We start from the raw sequence: 20,947 nt of genomic DNA, 5'->3' as shown, positions 1-20,947 counted from the left end.
AAAATCATGCACCCGGTCTTAATATGTGATCATGCCCACCCCTATTTTCAGTCTTCATGGCTGCTAACTTAGTAGAGAGCAAAGCTCCAAATATTAGTCACAACCTTCGGAGCTATCCATAGAATGGACTCACTATACTTGCAAGACAAAATCTCCACTCTATTACTTGGAATATGAATGATGACCAAGTCCATGGGCACTATATGGAGGGAAAGCTTTAAAGAAGGATATGGCAATGACATTTTGTGCTGAAAAACAGCATCTTTCTACCAGAACATCTCAGAGGCTGACCCTAGTCCCCAGTACCATTACTGTGGTTTCCACCGTCTAAATTTAGCTCCCTTTCATTAATAAAAATATGTCTCTATTGATGTGGCTATTGTGTTGACTGTCCTCTAATGCAGATTCTGTCAGCACCGCCATGAAAAGGCTGGCGGGGAACATGTGCAGGGAGCCCCCGGGGGGCCCCTACACTGCCCATGAACTTGGCATGGGCAGGGCAGAGGCCCACCTGGCCAGCACCGTCGCAATGTTCACCGATTGCTTTGCAGATAGTGTACATTGCGAGGGTGCTACTGCACCCTGCATCCTACAGCATTGCCACCGGCTAGATTATGAACCGGAGACAATGCTATAGGTGTTTCCCGCTAGGCCAGAATTTCGGCCACTGACCTAGCTGGAAACTCTTAGTGGGCCCGGCGGGGAGGTAGCCACTATGGCGGCAACCTCCCCGTCAGAAGTTCGACAGAAAGCCTAAACCATCAGCCAAACTCGTAATAAGGCCATTAATGTTTTGGCACCAAGAAGTCCTTTTTGGGCAATGGTTTAGCACTCTATGAGACATCATAGCATACCATATGTTTAATGTATTTAAACGTACTATTACAAATTTTATTGTAATGTCGTACATTTTAAAAGTTAATATTATTTATGCATGTTTGTACTTTTCGATTTAGAACTTAGAATTCTTTTTTTCGAAATTATTTTTAAAGTATTTGTTGGAGGAAAAATATTTTTAATATGTGTGACACATCAAAAATGTTGCAAACATGACATTAAAAAAACAAAAAAAAAACTTTGGGAAGTTGAAGTAAATGTTCAAACTGAAAATATACATCTTAAATATTGTTTGTATGATAGGAATTCTAAATGTATGCACTTTCCCCAAAGTCAGTAGAACTGGTATTAGATTAGTAAATACGAACCAACACCCTCATTATATGTACTTACCCCAATGTGTGTAGACAGGGGATAGAATAGCAAATATGCCCTTGTCCTTTAATACATTCTTTCCCTAATGTTAGGGAGACTGGAACTATAGTACTAAATAAGGCACGCCCAAATACATTTTGTAGGATTCTAAATTGTAGGATTCTAATTAGAATAGTAAATATGCCTCTTCGAATTATATGAACTTTCCCCAATCTTTGTAGGTTTGGAGTTAGGAAAGTACATATGCATCGCCCACCCCCCATTATTTGTGCTTTCCTCAGTTTGTGCTGGACTGGAATTAGAATAGAAAATACGCTGTCACCCATGCATATGCACTTTCACCAATTTAGTGGGACTAATATTGGAATAATACATTTTCCACTCCAAAATGTATACACATTCCCCACTGTTTGTAAGACTGCGGTTACATTAGTAAATATGACCCCCATCCCCCAAGCTTATGTACTTTCCCCAGTGTTAGTTGGACTGGAGTCAGAATAGTAAATTTGAAATCCTCAAATTTTTGGCATCCCTAATTATATACACTTTCCTCAATGTCTGTAGGACTGAAGTTAGAACAATAAATGTCCCCCTCCCAATTACATGCCTTTCCCCCAATGAAGTAAGACTGGAATTAGAATAGTAAAATGACAACCCAAAATATGTGTACTTACCCAGTGTTAGTAGACCTGGAGTGAGTATAGTACATTTGGTACCCTAAACATATACACTTACCCCAATGTTGGTAGGACTGAAATTAGAATAGGTAATTCAACCCCTCTCTCCCCATTATAAGTACTTACCTCAATGTTAATAGAGTAATACTTAGAAGAGTAAACATGCTCTTCACCCCAGTTATAAGCAGTTCCCCAATGTTTGCAGGATTGGTGTTAGAATCCTTCAATTTTGTTTATTCGCCTTTCATAAAAATACTGTGAAGTGGTCAATGCTTCCCTTAATTCGAGGATGTGCTGAAGGGCACGTATGCAAAATATTAGCACCAATGAGGCAAAAACCACATATTATCAGTTACATTTCATTACTTGGTTTTTGAGACTTCCTAAAAAGTATGTACCATCTTGGATCTATAATAATAAATACTACTTGGAGCAAAAAGAGCATAGTCATGATGCAATTTTCTGATCAGCGCCAATGCAGAAGGTATCTGTATGTCTTTCTTGCATCTTGAATACATACACTAACTTGGAAATATCTCCAAGTTTATGCGTGTTTTTTCAGACCTCGGCCATAAAGACTGCCTGTGCTTTTGAGCTCTGTTTTAAGAAGCCAAAAGAAGTGCATAGATCCCTTCTGCGCTGGCATCATGAGATGGCCTCCGTAGGAGAGAATGAATGAAGTCCTTCAAACAATGCAAACCTTTACCGGTTGTAGTCTAATTGTCTACCTTAAACTCGGTAAAACTCAAAGACAACATGCCATTGCTTATATATGAACATACATAAGACGTTTTTTAAAAATAAAGTTGTCACGATGTTATATTAAACCTCCCTAAGGCCTCAGTAGAGACCATGCAAAATGGCAAATGAACACGAACACACTATTCTATATTTAAATTACAATATACAATTGGTTGCTACTGATTAAAATGTGGGTAGGAGTATGAGGCATAAGGCTTGCTTCACTAACATAAAATAGCTCATAATTAGATAGAAACCTAAAATATAATTAGATACAAATCAAAAATATAAATTTACGTAGTTATTCAATGGACCTCACCTGCAGTTCCAGAGAGCTCCACACTTAAGGTTTGTTCAATAGTCTTGTTCTCAAATGGGGAACCCTTGGGATCACTGGAAGACATTGAACATTTATAAAAACAAGCTGAAATGGAGCTGCTGTAGACAAAATATCATAATGTCCCTTCCCTTGAAAACAGGTGTGACAGTTGTTAATACTTACTTTGGTGACTCGGGTGTCAGTGGAAGTGACAGGCATGTTGACTTGGCTGCGGATGTAAAAAAGAAAAGAAATACTCAGAAATTAGACTAGGCAAACAATCGAAGCTGCTTAGAAAATCTGCCTCCAGGTCGTATGTATGGACAGTATAATGGCAGTTAAAACATTACATTATGCGAATATAAGGTAGAGTAACTTATAATACAAAGAAAAACATTTTTTTTTCAAATAAAAAGTATAGGAAATTTCAAGGGAACCGACATTTAGAAAAAGCAGTTGATTGGTTGATTAGCAGCACTTATAGCACACTTGACATAAAACGTGTACATTCTAATTATATATATATAGTGCAATAGTCAATATGTGATTATCACATAACCGTTTTTCTAAATCATGTAGTCTTTTCTATGTAAATGGTAGTTAGCATATGACAGGTAATTGGAATTTCTAATGTGTCCAGAACATTATTATCCTGAAAACATATATGAAGTGCACTCCTCTGATGTATGAAAATGCTCACTGTCTAATGGAGAGCCTGTAGCCTTTGTGCTCTCACGCACTAACAAAGGTGCAATGTGTCAGGCTACAACTCGATCAATATGTTACTTTAGTAGGAGAGAGGAGGTCCCTCTAAGAGGATCCACTATCTGACACACACTCACGGATAGGAATCCGAAGGATCGTTAAAACCCTCCTTGACCCTGCCTGTTGTCCCCTCAGAGGGCCTGATTTCAAGAGCAGTCGTGCGGTGTAGGGTGACTTTCTCCGGTAAATTTCAATGGAAGTTGTACGTACAGGAAAATCTTATTAAATCAAGAGCACGATGCTTACTTTGTATACCACCTAGTGGTTGTGGCTCCCTGAAAGAGAAGGCTGCCACTGGTTCTTATCCTACAATAGGGCATTCCCAGGGTGTTGCCGGATCAATAGAACAAAACTACAATTCTAGCAAGATCACTAACAAAAGAAAACCTATTACAGGTGGAAGAGTGCGCTGGCTTATGCATCAAGTGCATATTATGTCCCAGGGACCTTAGTGTGACACTAATCTAGTAATCTGTTCAGTCAGATTAACATTCGGATAGCAAGATTGGCCCAGTAAAATGTAACTGAACATTGATTGGTTGGCGCTTTTCCCATTTGATGATGTGATGTGAAGGTGACGTTAAAATGTCAAAATCTCCTCACCATCTTGACTACTACTAACATTAATAAAGCTTAAGCATCACAGACGGTCCATTGAAGAGGATAGGATCAACATGTGACACACTGTGCTACAAGACTGTTGCATTCCTGCAACTGACTGCAGACTCCACTGCAGGTACTTCCTTGTCAGTCCTCGTAACTAGAAACTCAATATATAAAAAGTAAAGATGTCCCAATGTGCAATTGGCAAAACATGTAGCACAAATGTGAAACAGATGAAGGAAAGAAGTCATCATGATTTTCACAGCACTGACAGGGCCAGTAGACTCCCGATGAGGTCGCCAATGTCCAGGATGAAACGGTATGGTGCCACAATGGATGAAAGTCACTACCAACATAGCAATGCTCTATCATCCAGTCCAAATCACTGCTTAGGGAAAGCACAGACAAAACGCATCACATGAGAATTGTCCAAAGTGAATAAACGTGGAGGTGCACTGACTGTTGAACAGGAATATCTCTGTGACCTCTTTCCAAGTCCTTCAACCCAATCGCTCACCCAATTAATAAGCCTATACTACAGCCAAGCCACCAATCCACCCTCACCCTTTGCTGGCTTTATCCAAAATGGCACCGAGCTCCTGGCTGCACTCACTGGTCTGGTCTGCCAAGCTGCCAACTTCATATTTGCCAAATAAACGGAACTAAATTAAAATGTATAGCAGTAGCAATATTATGTTAAAAGTGAGTTCTGGTGAATCCATCTGTGTGGCAATAGATTACTAATGCTGAGAGGGGCATATTACATGCAAGCCACTGACTTGAATCTCAATGGGGTGAACACCTCACGAAAATAAGTAAAGCAGAGCCATTGAATTGGGTACCAACAATACCCATTATCGAGGAACACCTGAGTGAGTTTGTGTTTGTGGGGGATATTACATAAATGGTAAGTATTAGTGCTGATGTCCTGCAGAAACAAGTCAAACATTGTTTTAGAGTAGGCGGTCTCAGTCAGTTTAAGGGGAAAAGGTCACATGAATGAGATTTGGAAATTTGGATTTTAATCTTGTCTGAAAATTTTGTATGTCTCTCATTCCATGTGTATAATCTTCCTAAAATAAAGGGCAAACACATCATATAATATCGTACTCGCTGTAATTCCTGAAGCGGACATTTAAACTCGCAGCGCACTGGCTAATGATAATGATGATTGTCCAAAAAGTGCTAAGCTGATTGTTTTAGTGCCACTTGTTCCAATTCACAAGGGTTTCTTTATGGCTCTGCATCTTTCTCACTGACGCTTAATGTTGGCGACATTAAAAACGCAATGGTGTGCTTCCTTCTGCATGGCATACCAACGTACACAGTCAATGTCAATCTCTCAGCTAGGCCACAGAAGTGTTTTTCCATTGATTGAAGTAAGGTCTTATATTTAATTTGCTTTTCAAACAACCCATTTCCGTTGTAAAAAATTAGTTGAAAGGCGTTTTGTTCTGAAACATATTGCTGGTATTTTTTGGGTTTGGTTCTCCTACGTGCAAGGTGATCGTGCACTTGTTTGCTTAAGATAATATGACCTTCAATAGAGCTGTGCGCTATGTGAAAAAGAGATTTCAAAAAAGTTCAAAAAGAAATGTACAAAACTAGTCATGCACTTACTTCCACTGATAAAAGGTGAAAGAGCACAAAACGTGCGCATGGTGACACACCTACATACGCATGCACACTTGGCATTCATGACACCATTATCTACTCCGGTAGGCACTGTAGGTATTCATTATTAATACCTAGATAACTTCTACCTATATAGCACGTGCTCCTGATAAGTACACTGATTAACAGCACTGTATGTTTTGTGCATAGTATAGCATACTTCAAAGCCAACAAAATATTCTACTTGTACCAAGATCATCCCCGTCTGGAGTGCAGTGCACCCACTCTGCAATAGACTTGAGCGGACTCAACCTAGGGGCTCTAGCATGGGAAGCAAGACCTAAGAAGGCAAAGAACACAGTAGGCCATAAAATGGCTAAATAACCAACAATAAACATGGTGCAAGATCAATTCCAAAATAAGTAGCTGTAATAGGAGGCAAAGGCATAAAAGTGGGTTGAAAATGTAGTGCGGGAAAAGAAAAGTAGAAAAACACTAGAAGCAAACAGAAGCAAAGGAAAAGCAGGAGGCAGTAGGGAGATAGAATGGAGATCAAAGTTCAACTAGACGAGAGGAGAAAGATCCAAGGGAAGAGTTATGACGGATATATACAAGCGCCCTGCGAGCAGAAGGGGAGAGGGAAATTTGTGAAGTTGATATAAGCATGACTTTTAAAAGTCAGTACCAAGAATTAAATATGAAATCCCCAAACGTCTTGAATTTCTGAGGCATGTTGATGAAGGAGAGTTAAAAAGATGGTGCAACATATTGTTTATTCTTTTGAGAACTTTGTGGAAATGCCTTGTATGATAGAGTGAATCCACATCAAATTGCATTGCTACACACAAAAGACCTAAGCAGTTTGAATGTGCGTGGACACATAGATGCACTCAATACACACACACACACACACACAATGAATGGGATTGACTTTAGGTGCATTCACTAAGGAAATACAGAGCACTACAACATAACCTTCCTTCATTTTATGACTGGAACTGTACGCTCCCAGTATGGTGCAAAACTGAGAAACAATTCTCAGACTGCAGTGGAATTCAATGTGGCCAAAGAGGAAATGGGAATAGCTGGCCCCTTAGTTTACTTTTCAGTAAAGTAAGAATCTTCACCAACTCCTCAAAAACTCTGACCGTAGTAAAAAGACAGCTGACTGGGTAAACCCATTACTGTAGCATTTGAACTGATAACTAAAATAAATTAAAAAAGAGAAACAATGTAGCAAGCTCAATTTTCAAAAGTTGCAGATTTCAACCACAATTTCAGTTAGCAGCTCTTGGAATGGCAATGCTGTCTGCCTTACATGCAGTTGTGTACCCTGCTGACTGCCCAACTAGAGAATCAGGTAAGCTGGTTTTTGGATTTTTGGCCGCAGTCTTATGCTAATCTTGCATGTGTGTTGAAGTCTAGCCCTGTCACTTCATATGAGTCCAGTCCAGGACCTGTGCCTCACCTCGACCTGGACTTTCCCGAATCATGTGGTTCAAGCAAGTAGCGCAGAGGTTTACCATGTTTATTTAATAATCCCAGTGCAATCAAACCGTTTTTTCTGTGTCACAGGAATAATGACCTACTGGTCCACTTGTGTAAAGATGTGCTGCAACAGGTGAATCTAAACCGTTGAGATAATGGCCTGAGTGCATGTATGTACAGATGTCTGTGTATGGTTTGCATGTTATACACGCACTATGCCCAATTCATATAAGGACTTAAGACAATGACTCTGCAGTGTAGAGATTCTGCCTTGAGTATGGAGATTCTGCCACGAGTGCGGAGACTGCGCACTAGTAACTTTATGAGTCGTAAATCCCTTTATGAATCAAGTCAACTGTGAATGTCTGAGTGAACCAAAGTTAAGAAGGCCTGTGAGTTTCATTTTGGAAGCATCTGGCCTGCTCATGTGTGTAAGATGGAGATAAGGTTACTTTCCCAGAAAATGGAATTCCTGAGACTGGATGGAGGTGAACTAGGCAGCCGGGGGGTAAATGAGATACGCTCCCTTAGAAATGCAATTAGGTCTTCTTGTTGCAGACAGCTGTAAACTAGTCTCACTGAATACTGCTATTTGGTGGATGGTAGCTCTAAAGAATGGGGCTGCAGTTCCTGCTGTAGGAGTGCGAAGGGTTCTTTAGAAAGGGGTTAGACTTTTATTTCTCTATCCCTGATCACTGTTAGGTGAGTGCTCCAGCCTGGTGATGGCTCTGCTGTAGACACCATCACTCCAAACAAATGCTGAGCCTGGTAAACAACCTGAGAAGCACACATGAAAGAAGAACTGATCCAAACCAGTTCTGAAGCTGCAAACAGAAATACACATTTCAATCTGCTGTACCTGTATAAGAGTGGGAGCTGTTGATCCACTTGCGCCAGCTCCAAGTTTTCTTCGACCGAGAAGTTGGTGCTACCCAGATAACTATAGTGCAACCAGAGTCTCCCTGATAGCCACCTCCCCTGAGGTGAGGGAACATCACCTGGAGTCTGCCTAAAGGAAGAGATGTTCCATTTCACGGAAGACTTGGAGGATCCAGCCTGGAAGCAGCCCAAATTTGCAGGAAGAGGGGACTACACATGTGGTCAAGAGCAGCTGAGCTGTGTGTTGGTTTATCTGGCAGAGACTCATGGAAGAGTGGTGACTGGTGTGGTTTATGCTCTCAGCTGCTAGTCACCATTGCCAAAGTAGAGAATTCATGGCACTGCTCGAAGTGTGCCAAGGCAGGTATATCACACCATCAATCTTGCTGTTGCTGCCATGGCACTTGCCCCACTGTGTGACCCAATGGGTCTGCAGAGCTGAAAAGGAAACCTGAGTAGGGATGTATGCACGTCATTAAAGATGTTGTTTTATGGGTCTTAATATACACACTATGTTCACCTGACTTCTTAAACTAACTAAACATATAAATACTAACTTTAGTTCAATATACTATAGACTATAGCATAACATATGCATGATAATGCTGCACGATCACACACTAAGTAAGTGGAGAATATGGAATCTAAACTCAGGCCTACAAAACAACTGCTACAACCATGAGAAGCCAAAATATGCCGCACAATACAAAAGTGGCAGTTACAATGTATCATGTTTTGTTTTGATTCAAAGAAGAACGCGCATAGAGGAGTCTTCTTGCCCAGCCTGTTCATGACATTGTTTTGTCAGAGCTGAAGGAATCCACACATTTTGTGTACAAACCTGATCTTCTAATGTTCCACACCTGTCGCTTAGCATTACTAGCAGGTTCTTTAACCTGTCATTTGTTTGGTTTGTCCGTGCTGACATGTACATTACACCTATTTTTTTTTTTACTGCAGATATAGCATGGCTTTCATATCAGTCAGTAACAGGGTAGGATGCACCTTTGCATGAAACGTCCCTATAGCTGTCTTTTTTCTCTATGCACACTTTCATTATTCATTGGCAGTGGTTGCCATAGTTCAGGGCATAGGAGGAGTGGATATAAGTTATTTTTATGTCGACCATACCCAACATATTACATATTCACAATTTTTAGCTGCCCCAAACAGTGATCATGCTAGCATTGTAACTGTATTTTCACAGTGCATTTCGCCCCCTTCAATGCCTAATGCGCGTTTGGTTTTGTGTTTTATTTTATAAGGAAATAATACTGAAACAATGAAAATATGGCATGCTTGGCCCTCTTGACAACTTTTTTTTTTACTTTAACCTGAAAAAAAAATACAATGTCAAGAGGCATGAAACGGCATTTCTATCTTTTACAGAAAAAATGTCCTGATTGCAAAATGTTGCTTCATATTTTTGCTTTAGTGATGCCAATAGGCTCATATCAGCATCGTTGTCCAATAGAGACGGGCCATTAACATTTAACGAGTTTTCTCAAAGGCCTACACATTGATTAAAGAAAATTAAACTTTGAGGGGTAGGAGAAGCTTGAGTATTTTGGATCTTTAAAAAAAAAAAAAAAAAAAACAATGTTCTAAGGCTTTTGTCTCCAACCCACCTGGCAAGTGAAGTGACTGCGTGTGCATGTGTGCATGGCCCTTCTTTTTGGAAATGCTTTTGTCTTGCCTGCCGCCGCTACTCCTGTTCTCGGCCGATTTGGGTTGTGGAGGGTCATCATTTGCAGTTAGGTACTTCAACAGCTCGGAGCATGGGCGCCTTGGCGGCTTTTGCTGCTGACAGGTGGATTTCGATTTACTGCTCCACGGACTCTCAACCTTTAAAAACATAGAATAAGGACAAGAGATAATTCATAATCTGCAAACACAATGTTTTTCAGAATTCTGATAAAATTGTAATCGAAGCGACAACAATGAACAAAATAATTCAAAGGAGTGTCATGCATCTTTTACCATCCTGTGCAGGGCATCTAAAGAGCTTTTTTAGAAAACACTGAAAAAGAGGTGGCGACAGCTGTTTATTCAGCTGGCATTCTCAATTCAAGTTCAGTTACTGTGCACAGCAAAGCAAGCATTATTTGGCAGGTTGCCACCAAAGATGGCGGACAACGTCTCTTCACGCTCTGGCTCATGTGGTGCCCTTTCTTAAGACAGCTGGTAAGACAGCCCGCCAGCATCTTCGGCCCCTCGTAAACCAAGGCCGTCAACAGGTTTTATAAGCGCACAGCTATTCGGTGCCTCGCTAAACCGGGTGGACGGCAATAGCTATGGAACAACCGTTCACCCATGCCAAGAAAACCCAACCATGAAGAGGTCTATTCACGGAGTACAGCAACACTCTTTGGAACGAGCTTTCAGATGCACTGCCCTTTCAGTCCGAAGCAGCACAGAACTCACAAACCACGCAGCCTGGCTTCCAGCTCTTGTGGCTGGAAATACAAAAGGCCTTCTTACATTCCTCACCTCATATAAAAGATTATGTTCGTACCTTAACAACCGCCGGGCTTGTTCTGATCCTGTGATTAGGGGCTGCATGGTTCTGTATACTGAGGCCTCTGCATTCATTATAATTTAGCTGAGCGTTGGCTGGAGCCAGCAAGAGCTTCTTAAGCTGTAAACATATCATGGAAGCAAAAAAGGAAAAGTTATATACCTCTGAGAATTAACGTGACTTATTTTACTTTTTAGCTTAGTTTGTTAAAGTTAGTTCGGTGCCGAAGAGTGCACACTTACTGCCTGAGCCGTTTGCTCAACATTTCTGCTTTCTATGTTTAGGAGCAAACGAAATTGTATTGCAGTTTCCTTTCTCGTTAGGAACATATGAAAAGTGCTGTAATGGTCATTAACCATCAGACTGGATAAATCACAGGATTTGCACCACTAACATGTTTTTTAAATATGTACCAAACCCATTAAATGATTTGTTAAAGACTTTCCAAATGGTTACATGGATTTAGGAAACATTAAGGAATTGCTATGTGAAAGGAAGTGTTAGGGCGTCCCTTCCACACACTGATTCCTTAAGGTATGTATTATTGTTTTGCAACCGACATCTGGTTGCAAACAATATTTTACTACCAACTCTGAGGAGGTTTTCACCCATTCACATAGAGGAAGGGGGTGAGGTCCCTCAGGGACCCCTTTCATTTGGTTAATAGGAACAAAGGTAATGGTAACTACTGCCAAATCTCCAAAAAGGTTGTAAACATTTTAATTTTCTTTTCTTTCATTTTTTTAACCTGCACCCTAAATAGGTAACATTAAAAAATAAAATTGTTTTATTTAAAAACAACTACGGACAAGGTGGTTTGTTGACCCCAGCAAACCACCACGCATGTGACTGTAGCCAACCATAGAAGGTCGCAATTTGTGACTTTTATGATTAATTTTATGAGGTAAGTCGGATTGCAACCCACTATGATTCTGTGTTTTCATGAACTGACCGTTTAGTACATAGGTTTGTTTGCCAATTCAGAATCCATTTGGTAAAAATTGGAGTGCAATTTGCAATAGCTTTTATCAAATGGATTCTTAGTACACGTGCCCCATAATCCTCTGAGCTGTAATAGGAGACAACCTTAATTTATTGAATTATACAAAAAAGTGAGAGATGTTATACTTGAATTAGTTTCAGCCACTGGTAATTACACGAAGCTGCATCCCAATCATCGTTATTTTACAAACCATACCACCTCAGTTTGGACTCTGCCATATGTAAATCAGGTTCACCCTGCTCCAGTCTGAACAGTCCACCTCGAACTGCCAGGCTCTCCCTAAACTCGAACACAAGCAAATCAAGACAAGCTTTGCCCTGATTGTTGCTCTTCAGTTTGGTGTAAGCACGGTACGCATGGGATTCAAGTCTAAACATACCCATTGCAATTAGGGCGTTGCACTGAAATATAGAAAATAAATGACGATTGGAATGCTTGAATTAATCACAACCACTGCTAATTACTAATCTCAGCTCATCTTTAATTTGTACACCATTCCACCCCAGTTTAGACACACAAATATGAAAATTAGTATTGAATTAATCTCAACCACTGCTAATTACTCATCTCAGCTCATCTTTAATTTGTACACCATTCCACCTCAGTTTAGACCCACAAATATGAAAATTAGTCTTGAATTAATCTCAAACACTGCTACTTACTCATCTCAGCTCATCTTTAATTTGTACACCATTCCACCTCAGTTTAGACCCATGAATATGAAAATTAATCTTGACCATGGTCCAAAACAACAGTCCAGCCAGAACTGCCAGACCAGGTCCTCCCTGGAATGGAACACAGGCAACCCAAGATGGTGACACTCTGATTGGGGCTCCTCAGTCATGTGTAGCTTTCCTCCAGTGGCAAAGCGAGCATGGGACCCACACCTCTACCTTCCCTTTGCACACATGGTGTCCATTTGAAGTATAGAAAAGATGGATGGAATGCTTGAATTAATCTTAGCCACTGGTAATTACTTGGGCCCATCAGGGTGATGTCGGTCTTGGATTGCTTGAATTCCAGTGCTGGAAGGATCTGGCAGTTCGGGGAGCAGCAGGGGTAAGTCTGATTACATATGGCTGTGTCCAAACTAAAGTGGCAAGGTATGCAAAATAATGATGGAGTGGGAAGCAGCCTGAGTTACAGTGCCTGAGATTAATTCAAGCATTTCATCCTTCACTTTATTGTATAATTCAGTGTGATGCCCTAAGTGTTATGAGTATGTCCAGACCTGGTTGCTATCCTCACTGTGCCACTGGAACCAGGCTACACTGGCTGAGGGGCCCCATTCAGAGTGTGGTTGGTCCTGGGTTGCTTGTGTTTCTGTTCACAGAGGACCTGGCCTGCAGTTTGGCATATTCCAACAGAAACAGTCCATTGTGAAAGAGACTGCCATCTGCTCTGAATGGGAACATAAATAACCACAGACAGTTTCATCCTTCATGGGCCTCATCAGTGATGTGGCACTTGAGTCCGTATGTCACATACAGCAAGAGACCCACACATATGAATACTCACACCACTTCTGACAACTCCCTTAGATAGGAAACACATAGCAGTGAAATTCGAAAATAAGTAGAACTACATGCTTTCTCATTTCCTGGGACAATTTCTGAATTGAATCACACCTCCTCGACATGTTGCCCAAAATGTCCAGAGAGAAAAAAGCTAAGGGAAAATGTTCTTATTCCTATAGCTGCTCAGAGCAATAAATATTAAGAGTAAAAGATGCATCGTATGTTAACTTCTCTAACATTTCACACACATTAAATGATATGCCATGCATTGCTTTTAACTAATTAACTAACTCTGTTTTATTGTCATTACTAAGCATATTTCAAGGAATACAAACATATGTATACTGCCTAGCCATTATGGCAACTCTTGCTAAAGTGACATCTGAAACCCAAAAAGTTAAAAAAGAATGTGTTTATTGGCAGTCAAGAGTGCTGTCGTCAACATAAGGGTGATTCACATATCGATCAATGCCCATCATCTTTCATAAATAACCAGTGTTAACTGCAGTAGGTCATCAACTCAAATGTGGCTGCTGTTGCTCTAGTCTTAGTGGTGCTGTCTGCAACAACGGATTGCTTTGCCATTAGTGACAGAAAGCCAGTCCTCAAGAGAGGTAAGATATTTACTTTGCAGCTTTAATGAACGTTGTATTGCTTGTCCTGGAAATGAATTAATAAAAAGTAAAGGGAACTTTCTACTTTTCCTGTGACTTTCCTCATTAGCCTGCCCTTAACAACACATAAATGTATTTGTATTAAATGATTCTTTTTTATGCTTTAATTATAATAAAAAGGGTAATATGCACTTACTCTGATTAAAAGATTGGAATGTTGAGAGTTCCACTGAAGGCACTGGAGCCACTCCAGGTTTATAATGCCTGGGATCCCCAACATTCCAATGCTCGTCTTCATGTTTCTCCCATTTAAATTTAGGACATTCTGCCCTTAGTGGATAGCATGTTTTAATAGAGTTATGCCTTGGGCTATACTTGTTAAAAGCCCTCACTCTCATTATTGGCCCTGGCGTGCAGTCAGGGCCTATAACTCACGCTCAGGGCCTTTAGCAACTGGTACAGCCCTTGGTAGTAGCCTATAGGGCTTTATAAATAGCATAAAGTATGACATTTGGCATACTGAATAGAGAACGCAAATGCACATACATTTAGGATTGCCTCTTGTGGATCACAGAGGGAATATTTGAATGACTGAAGTACCAACATCCTCATAAATATTTATCTCTGCCCCTCTGCCACTAAATCAGGCTGAACAGATTCAAAAGTGAAGAGAGTACAGCGTGTGCAGGAGAGAGATTTTGTTTGTGGAATTTGTTTTCCGCTACCTCCAGGCACCACAGCAGAATATTTTAGATGAGCAGCATCAAATGTTATATGTAGGCATATGTATGAAGACTACCCTGGGATGCTATGATTTCGGCCTAAACAAATCCAAGGTAAAGGCAAACGTGTGTACCTTCTCAATGCCCAAGGGGGGACTCTTCTCCAAGTACAAACTTCTATTGTAATTCTACAAACGCCTAAAAAAAACAATCACTGGCAGGTGTACTATGTGTGAATGCTGGATACAAAGGTTGTAAATAAAAAGTGTCACTGTTTTAATTTAGGGACGGCCCTTACTGTGTCAAATGATCAATGATAACATCTTTTAAATGAAAACTGAAACAAAATTCTGTCCTGTACTTGGAGCGTATCGAACAGTTGATTCATTTGTATTAAACTTCGCTGATGTTTGTAAAAGGTGACAGTAAACACTAACAGAATGTAATTTTAGTTTTATCCTAAAAGGGCAATTCACATTGCATATTGTTGTATCATGGGGGTTCGGCGGGGTGGCACAGCCTCAAGGTACAGAAAGAGAAGCAGTATGAGACTTTCCCATTAGCAAACTTCAATTCAACAATGATGGATGGACTTCTGTGATAGCTCAGTGAAGACATGTTGATTGTTTCATACGTTATCTAGAGTACATGTTTACTGCACGGTACCCTTGAAAATGGAATCCATGAACTACGTGTTTAAAACAATGACTGTAGGATATTCTCTTTCATCCATGTATATCTGCTTTGATGCCTCTAAGTTGCAGTGGCCAGAGGACTGCTAAACAGCTGCTGTATGCTCCCAGTGCTCCCAGTGCTGTCCATTCTACTGGACAATTGACCTGACATTATGAAAACTAGCATATCGTATGGTAACTGTAGGAGCGCTGGCTGCCGTGTACTGTTACACATATTATCCAGTCATGGATTTGAGAAGCTTGATATTGCTATCAACCATCCAGAAATATATTTTTGTGACTGTACAAGTAAATCTAACTCAAATGCTAAATTCAAAGCTAGAGTTAGGTAAAAGCCATTAAGACAGAAATGTGACTTTTTTTCAAGATACTTATATCTGCTCTGCTGAAGATAAATCCAATCAACGTGCACCAGTAGTCCTGATTCGAGCTCACCTATTTCCACTGTTTAATTGCTTCCTTTGATAAAATGTCCGGTTGGGGAGATAGATCTGCGTAGAAATACCTAGGACCTGATTACGACCTTGGCGGATGGGATACTCCTTCACAAGCGTGGCGGATATTAGGTCTGCCGTATTACAAGTTCCATTATGTCCTATGGAAGTTGTAAAATGGCAGACAGGACTTCCGTTAGGTTTGTGACGGAGTATCCCATCCTCCAAGGTCGTAATTAGGCCCCTAGTCTCTACCAGAACATGCCAACTGGTCTCATGTCCAGTTTTATGTCGGATGGAATCCATTCCATACAGCACTTCCAGTCCCACTCTCTTCATTAGCTGGACGAAGTTACTGTTTGCTGTTCCTACGCGGAGAAAAATAATGTAATTTGTCTTTTACATGACTGTGTTGGTCTCTCTAAGATGAGTGAGGAAAGGTTCCAGGCAATTTAGAGAGTTCTGCCTCACGTTTTGTAAATTCCACTATTTTAGGTCATGCTGCTCCATGGGACTCTAAAATAGTTCTGCCTCAGACCATTTTATTATGACAAGAACTGAATGATACGGTAGGCATCATAAAAAATAGAGTGAGAAACTGGTATAGAAAAGTGCTCTTTTTCATTACCAACGATAATCCAGGGTTTTTAAGTGCTTCTGCTCAGCCACGGTTCATCGAAGACTTGAAACTGGAACGAAAAAGTTACTTTTATGGTAGTGGCTCTGATGAATTGTTGTATGCCAACAGAGGACAATCAGAAGAGCTTTTCTGACTTCTTGCTTGCATTACAGCTCATAGGCTTGGACAAGACCAAAGGTAGACAGTTTTTTTATTTGGCTGTCACTGTTTGTGGAGACTGAGACTGCTGCTGAGATATTCTGATTTGCCAGATGAAAGAGTTTAGCTGCTGCAAACTGCTGCTTGAAAGGTATTGTCTATTCAGAGCATGTGCTACCCAGTTAACCATGAGCCTTTGGAATAAATGGTATAAATGTATTACTTAAGTCTTAAGAACTGAAGGGCACTTTTCATTTTATTTACTATTTTCACTATTGTTAAACCTTTTTACTATTGTCACTATTGTTATACTTTCTATGGACTTTGTGAGACCTTCGAGCCCTCCTAAAAATGCTTCTTATGTATTTTACAAGCCATCTGGGAATCATTGTATCACTTTGAAAATATTGTTTTATTGGATATTTTGCCTGATTTGCAGAACAATAGTTACTGATCTGGGAGTTTCTCTGCCCTCTGTCCAGCAAAGATGCTACTTCATCAAATATCCACCCAATCTCTTACCAGTAAGAGTCTTTTGAGGACTGCGTAAAACATTGATTGAGGACTCCCAAAAAGTCAGTCACAGATATTTCCTTTGACTACACATCAATGGAGCTTTTCGAACTTTGTAAATGTTTCATTGTCACAATGCCACCTGCACTCACATTATGACCTTATTTGATATGTTGCCTTGCCCAGAGCTTATGATATCAGGTGAGTTCCTAAGCATTCATCCGATCGCCCTGAACCACTCATCTGATAAAACCACTAGGTACATCGGCAGAGCAATTTTAAGTGTCAAAACATTGCAAAAAGACAAGCAGGGAAGTTCTGACTAGAAGGACGATGAACTTTCACTCGTTGGAGATCTTGATCCACTCCAAACTCTCTCAACTAGATATCCAGACTTCACTGGATTCCTCATGGCCTCTTGGCATTTTTTGTTCTCTATTTGTTTCCTACGTGCAAACGTAGGGCCTGTCACAAGAGCAAAGCCTCAGATTGTGCAATTACATTTTGGCCTCAAAGGGGGAGGTAGTCTTGTTTTTTTGTAGTCTATCTGAAGGCCACTTCGAAATGTTCTCAATTTTGAGTTTCTTTAGTGATTTATTTGCTTTTCACACAACTTCTGAACATCTTGTGAAAGCGGTCATTTTTTGACATTTTTCGTATTATAAGTTCTTTTCACTTAAATTTGCTGTGGACGGTTGAGGTATTTCTTTCTTTCACTATACTGATATTCGATTGGTTTTGTACTCATGGTTGAGGATTACCTTGATGCTCATACCAAACCGAGGTTACATTAACTACATTTCTTTTCCCTTTTGTTGTGCAGTGTGAGGGCTAGGTCACCAAGTACAAAACGATCACCTCTCTCTAAAGTAGCATAGTAGGTCAGACCCCTATCATTACTCACTGTATCTCTGCGTTACCTATATAATATCCCATGTTTGTTGAGAAGTTAGAAGGCCTTCCTATAGCTGCAAGAAGTCATAATGCATTGATCTGAATACTGTGGCAGAGTAAGATTCTGCAGATATCTCTCCGAGCCATATTGGATAGATGCATTTGACAAAATACATATGCCCTGAAATCCAACACTTCTGTGCCATTTACAATTGGGAACATGCTCATAAATACCGTTGGATGTCTCCAAATGGACAAAAGATTTAACCTTGATATTTGTTATGCCTTGTGGTACTGATTATGCCTTCTGTGATACCTTCTGGTCCTTCTATAATAGGTGCTGCAGATAGCTTGAAATGTCTAAACAGTTTACTTAGTTGTATCTAGAATTAATATGAATGCATGATAAAACATTTTGTAGGTGTTGGCTGTGCTCACCTGACAAGTCTGTCTAAAGTCATTCTCACGTAAGTGAACTGAAGAAACAATCATCATGTTCAGATATTGATTACATTTGCAGGGTAAGATATTTATCTATGCCAGCTTTTGCGTTCAATACGCACCCATATTGAGACAATGTAAAAGGAGATCAAATAAACATTCAAGAATAACCTGTACAGTCATAAAAAATTGAGCCAATGTTGCTGAGGTGTCAGGTTCTTTAGGGATGTCTGATGTCTTTTGGATGTGAGTAAAACATCTCAAATGTTCACATGGTCAGCAGGGGGCACGTCTCCTGTAGTCAGCATGGAGACTAATGAGAATTTTGGAATGTTTACAGCAACTAATGGAAGTTGAGAAGCATATTCACAGCCTCTTAGAAATCTCACGGGTCATTCATGCTGACCTATTATGCTATTCAATAATGGGTTTTATCAGTGCATAAAATGATAACATAAATTTTCAGTGAAGCAACGATTAGTGGAAATGTTTTTCTTTTGTACTCAGTATTAAATAATAATACACTACTGCATTTCAGCAAGGGTACTATATCTGTATTTTTTTTGTGCTACCAACAATTCTATTTGACCAAGTTACTTTCCTTCGGTACCTTATCTGGTAGAAACTATTATCTAGCTGCAGATGCCTTACCTTTGAAATTCCCAGGCATCAGAATGGATCAGGAACATTCTTGTGAGCAGTATCCCTGCATGCCATCATGTGGTGTAGATGGGCTCCACCGGTGTCATCGTCTGCACCGGAAGTGACGACGTTGTAAAGGGGCCACCCAGGTGTGCTGGCATCAGTTACTTTTCTCAACTTTCCACACCAGAAGTGCAGAACCATGAAGTGCAATGATCCCTGGTATAGACAACTAGGGCCCTGAAAGGGGTCAGCCCTATCCCTAGAAATCAGTTAACAGAGCGGGAAGGATGGGTGGGTCAGTAAGGAATCTGAACCTAGAAGTAGTCTCTACCAGATAAGGCGTTACCAAAGATAAGTAACTTGTTCATCTGATAGAGACTGCTAGCTTCAGATTTTTTACCTTTGAATAGATACCCAAGTAATACCTCCTCGGAGGTGAAAAGCTGTGGACTAATTTCAAACGAGGAAGTCCAGAAGAACTGAACGGGCAAAGTGTTCATCTCTGACAGTCCAGATAGTAGTGTTAGGTAAATGTGTGCAGAGATGTCCACATTGCTGCCTGGCAGATGTTCAGGGCCGGAACTCCGCTTGCTAACACAGTGGTCATAGCTTTAGTTCTGGTGGAATGAGCTTGCAAGCCATCAGGAGGTTGCTTCATAGCCAATGCATAGCAGATTTTAATGCAGAGCACACACCATCTAGATATGGTCTGCTTCTGCAATGCACAACCTTTCTTCACACCAACATTCCCACAAGGAGTTGGTCATCCAGTTGGAACTTGGAACTCATGTGTGTTGTCAAAGTAGACAAAGTTCGTTTTGGGTCCGGATGATGGAGTCACTCTTCTTCTTTTTAGGGATATGGAGGAGCAAAAAAGGTAGGCAGTGTGATAGACTGGCCTACATAAAATGGGGTGACAACTTTCAGTAGAAAGGAGGCACTTGTGCCAAGTACCACTTTGTCAGAGTAGACAGACAGATAAGGCAGCTTAGATGATAAGGTGTGCAGCTCACTAGCTCTGCAGGCAGATGCGATTGTCACGAGAAAGGCTGTTTTCAGTGTAAGAAGCCTGAGGGGACAGTTGTGGAGTGGCTCAAGGGAGCACACATTAAGAATATTAAGACCAGATTGAGATCCAACTGGGGCATTATAAATGGCAAAGGAGGAATGAGATGAACAAGACCCTCGAGGAACCTATACAATAGGGATTAAACAAGAAGGGTTGGTCAGGCAGCCACAAGAAGGCAGAACGAGCAGCTAGCTAGTCCTTAAGAGTGCCCAGAGCAGAGCCCTGCAAGGCAAGGGAAAAAGAAAGAGCAAGACTTCAGAAAGGCGGTCAGAAAGAGGATCAACATGTTTCTTTTCTCATCACACCACAAATTTCTTCCAGCAGCAGGTGTAAACAGTTTTGGTGGAGGGATGCCTGGTGACAGACTTCCGGAAGAAGGTCAAAAGGTGTCAACTGCTGCCACTCAATCCCCATGCACGAAGGCAGAGAGTGAACAGGTTTGGGTGAAAAACCCTCCCCTGCTGCTGAAACAGCAGTCTGATCGGAGGATCGATGGCCATGCTCAGCAGCTCAAGATAGCAGACTCTTCATGAACAGTGCGAGGCCACAAGAATAACTTGTGCCCGATTGTTCCTGCTCTTCTTGATAGTCATGGGCAGAAGTGGCATGGGCAGAAAGGCATACAGAACGCCTCAGCTCCACTTGAGATGCAAAGAATCTCAGAACAAGAGCCACCCTGGAAGCTCCAGTGAGCAAACTGCTGAAATTGTGTGTTCTCTACGGTGGCAAGCAGATCTAACCAAGACTCTCCCCACTGTTGAAAGAGAACTTGTGCCACCTCCGGATGGAGATGCCATTTGTGATTC

General features: G+C 40.8%; 1 protein-coding gene across 2 annotated transcripts in view; it reads right to left on the bottom strand.

Annotated features, from left to right (window-relative positions):
* Nucleotides 1-20,947, bottom strand: part of PPARGC1A (PPARG coactivator 1 alpha) — a 193,435-nt gene that overhangs the window by 70,693 nt on the left and 101,795 nt on the right. For both annotated transcript variants that reach the window (XM_069202170.1, XM_069202171.1), the window contains 4 exons: nt 10,814-10,936; nt 9,927-10,143; nt 3,133-3,178; nt 2,950-3,023 (listed from right to left, as the gene is read on the bottom strand). In XM_069202170.1, the coding sequence (XP_069058271.1) occupies nt 2,950-3,023; nt 3,133-3,178; nt 9,927-10,143; nt 10,814-10,936 (460 nt within the window). The remainder of the gene's footprint in view (nt 1-2,949; nt 3,024-3,132; nt 3,179-9,926; nt 10,144-10,813; nt 10,937-20,947) is intronic.

The sequence above is a fragment of the Pleurodeles waltl genome, chromosome 1_2, assembly GCF_031143425.1.
Source record: "Pleurodeles waltl isolate 20211129_DDA chromosome 1_2, aPleWal1.hap1.20221129, whole genome shotgun sequence".
Taxonomy (NCBI): Eukaryota; Metazoa; Chordata; class Amphibia; order Caudata; family Salamandridae; genus Pleurodeles; species Pleurodeles waltl.
Note: the sequence above shows the minus strand (reverse complement) of the source record. Positions and strands in the feature narration are given on the sequence as shown.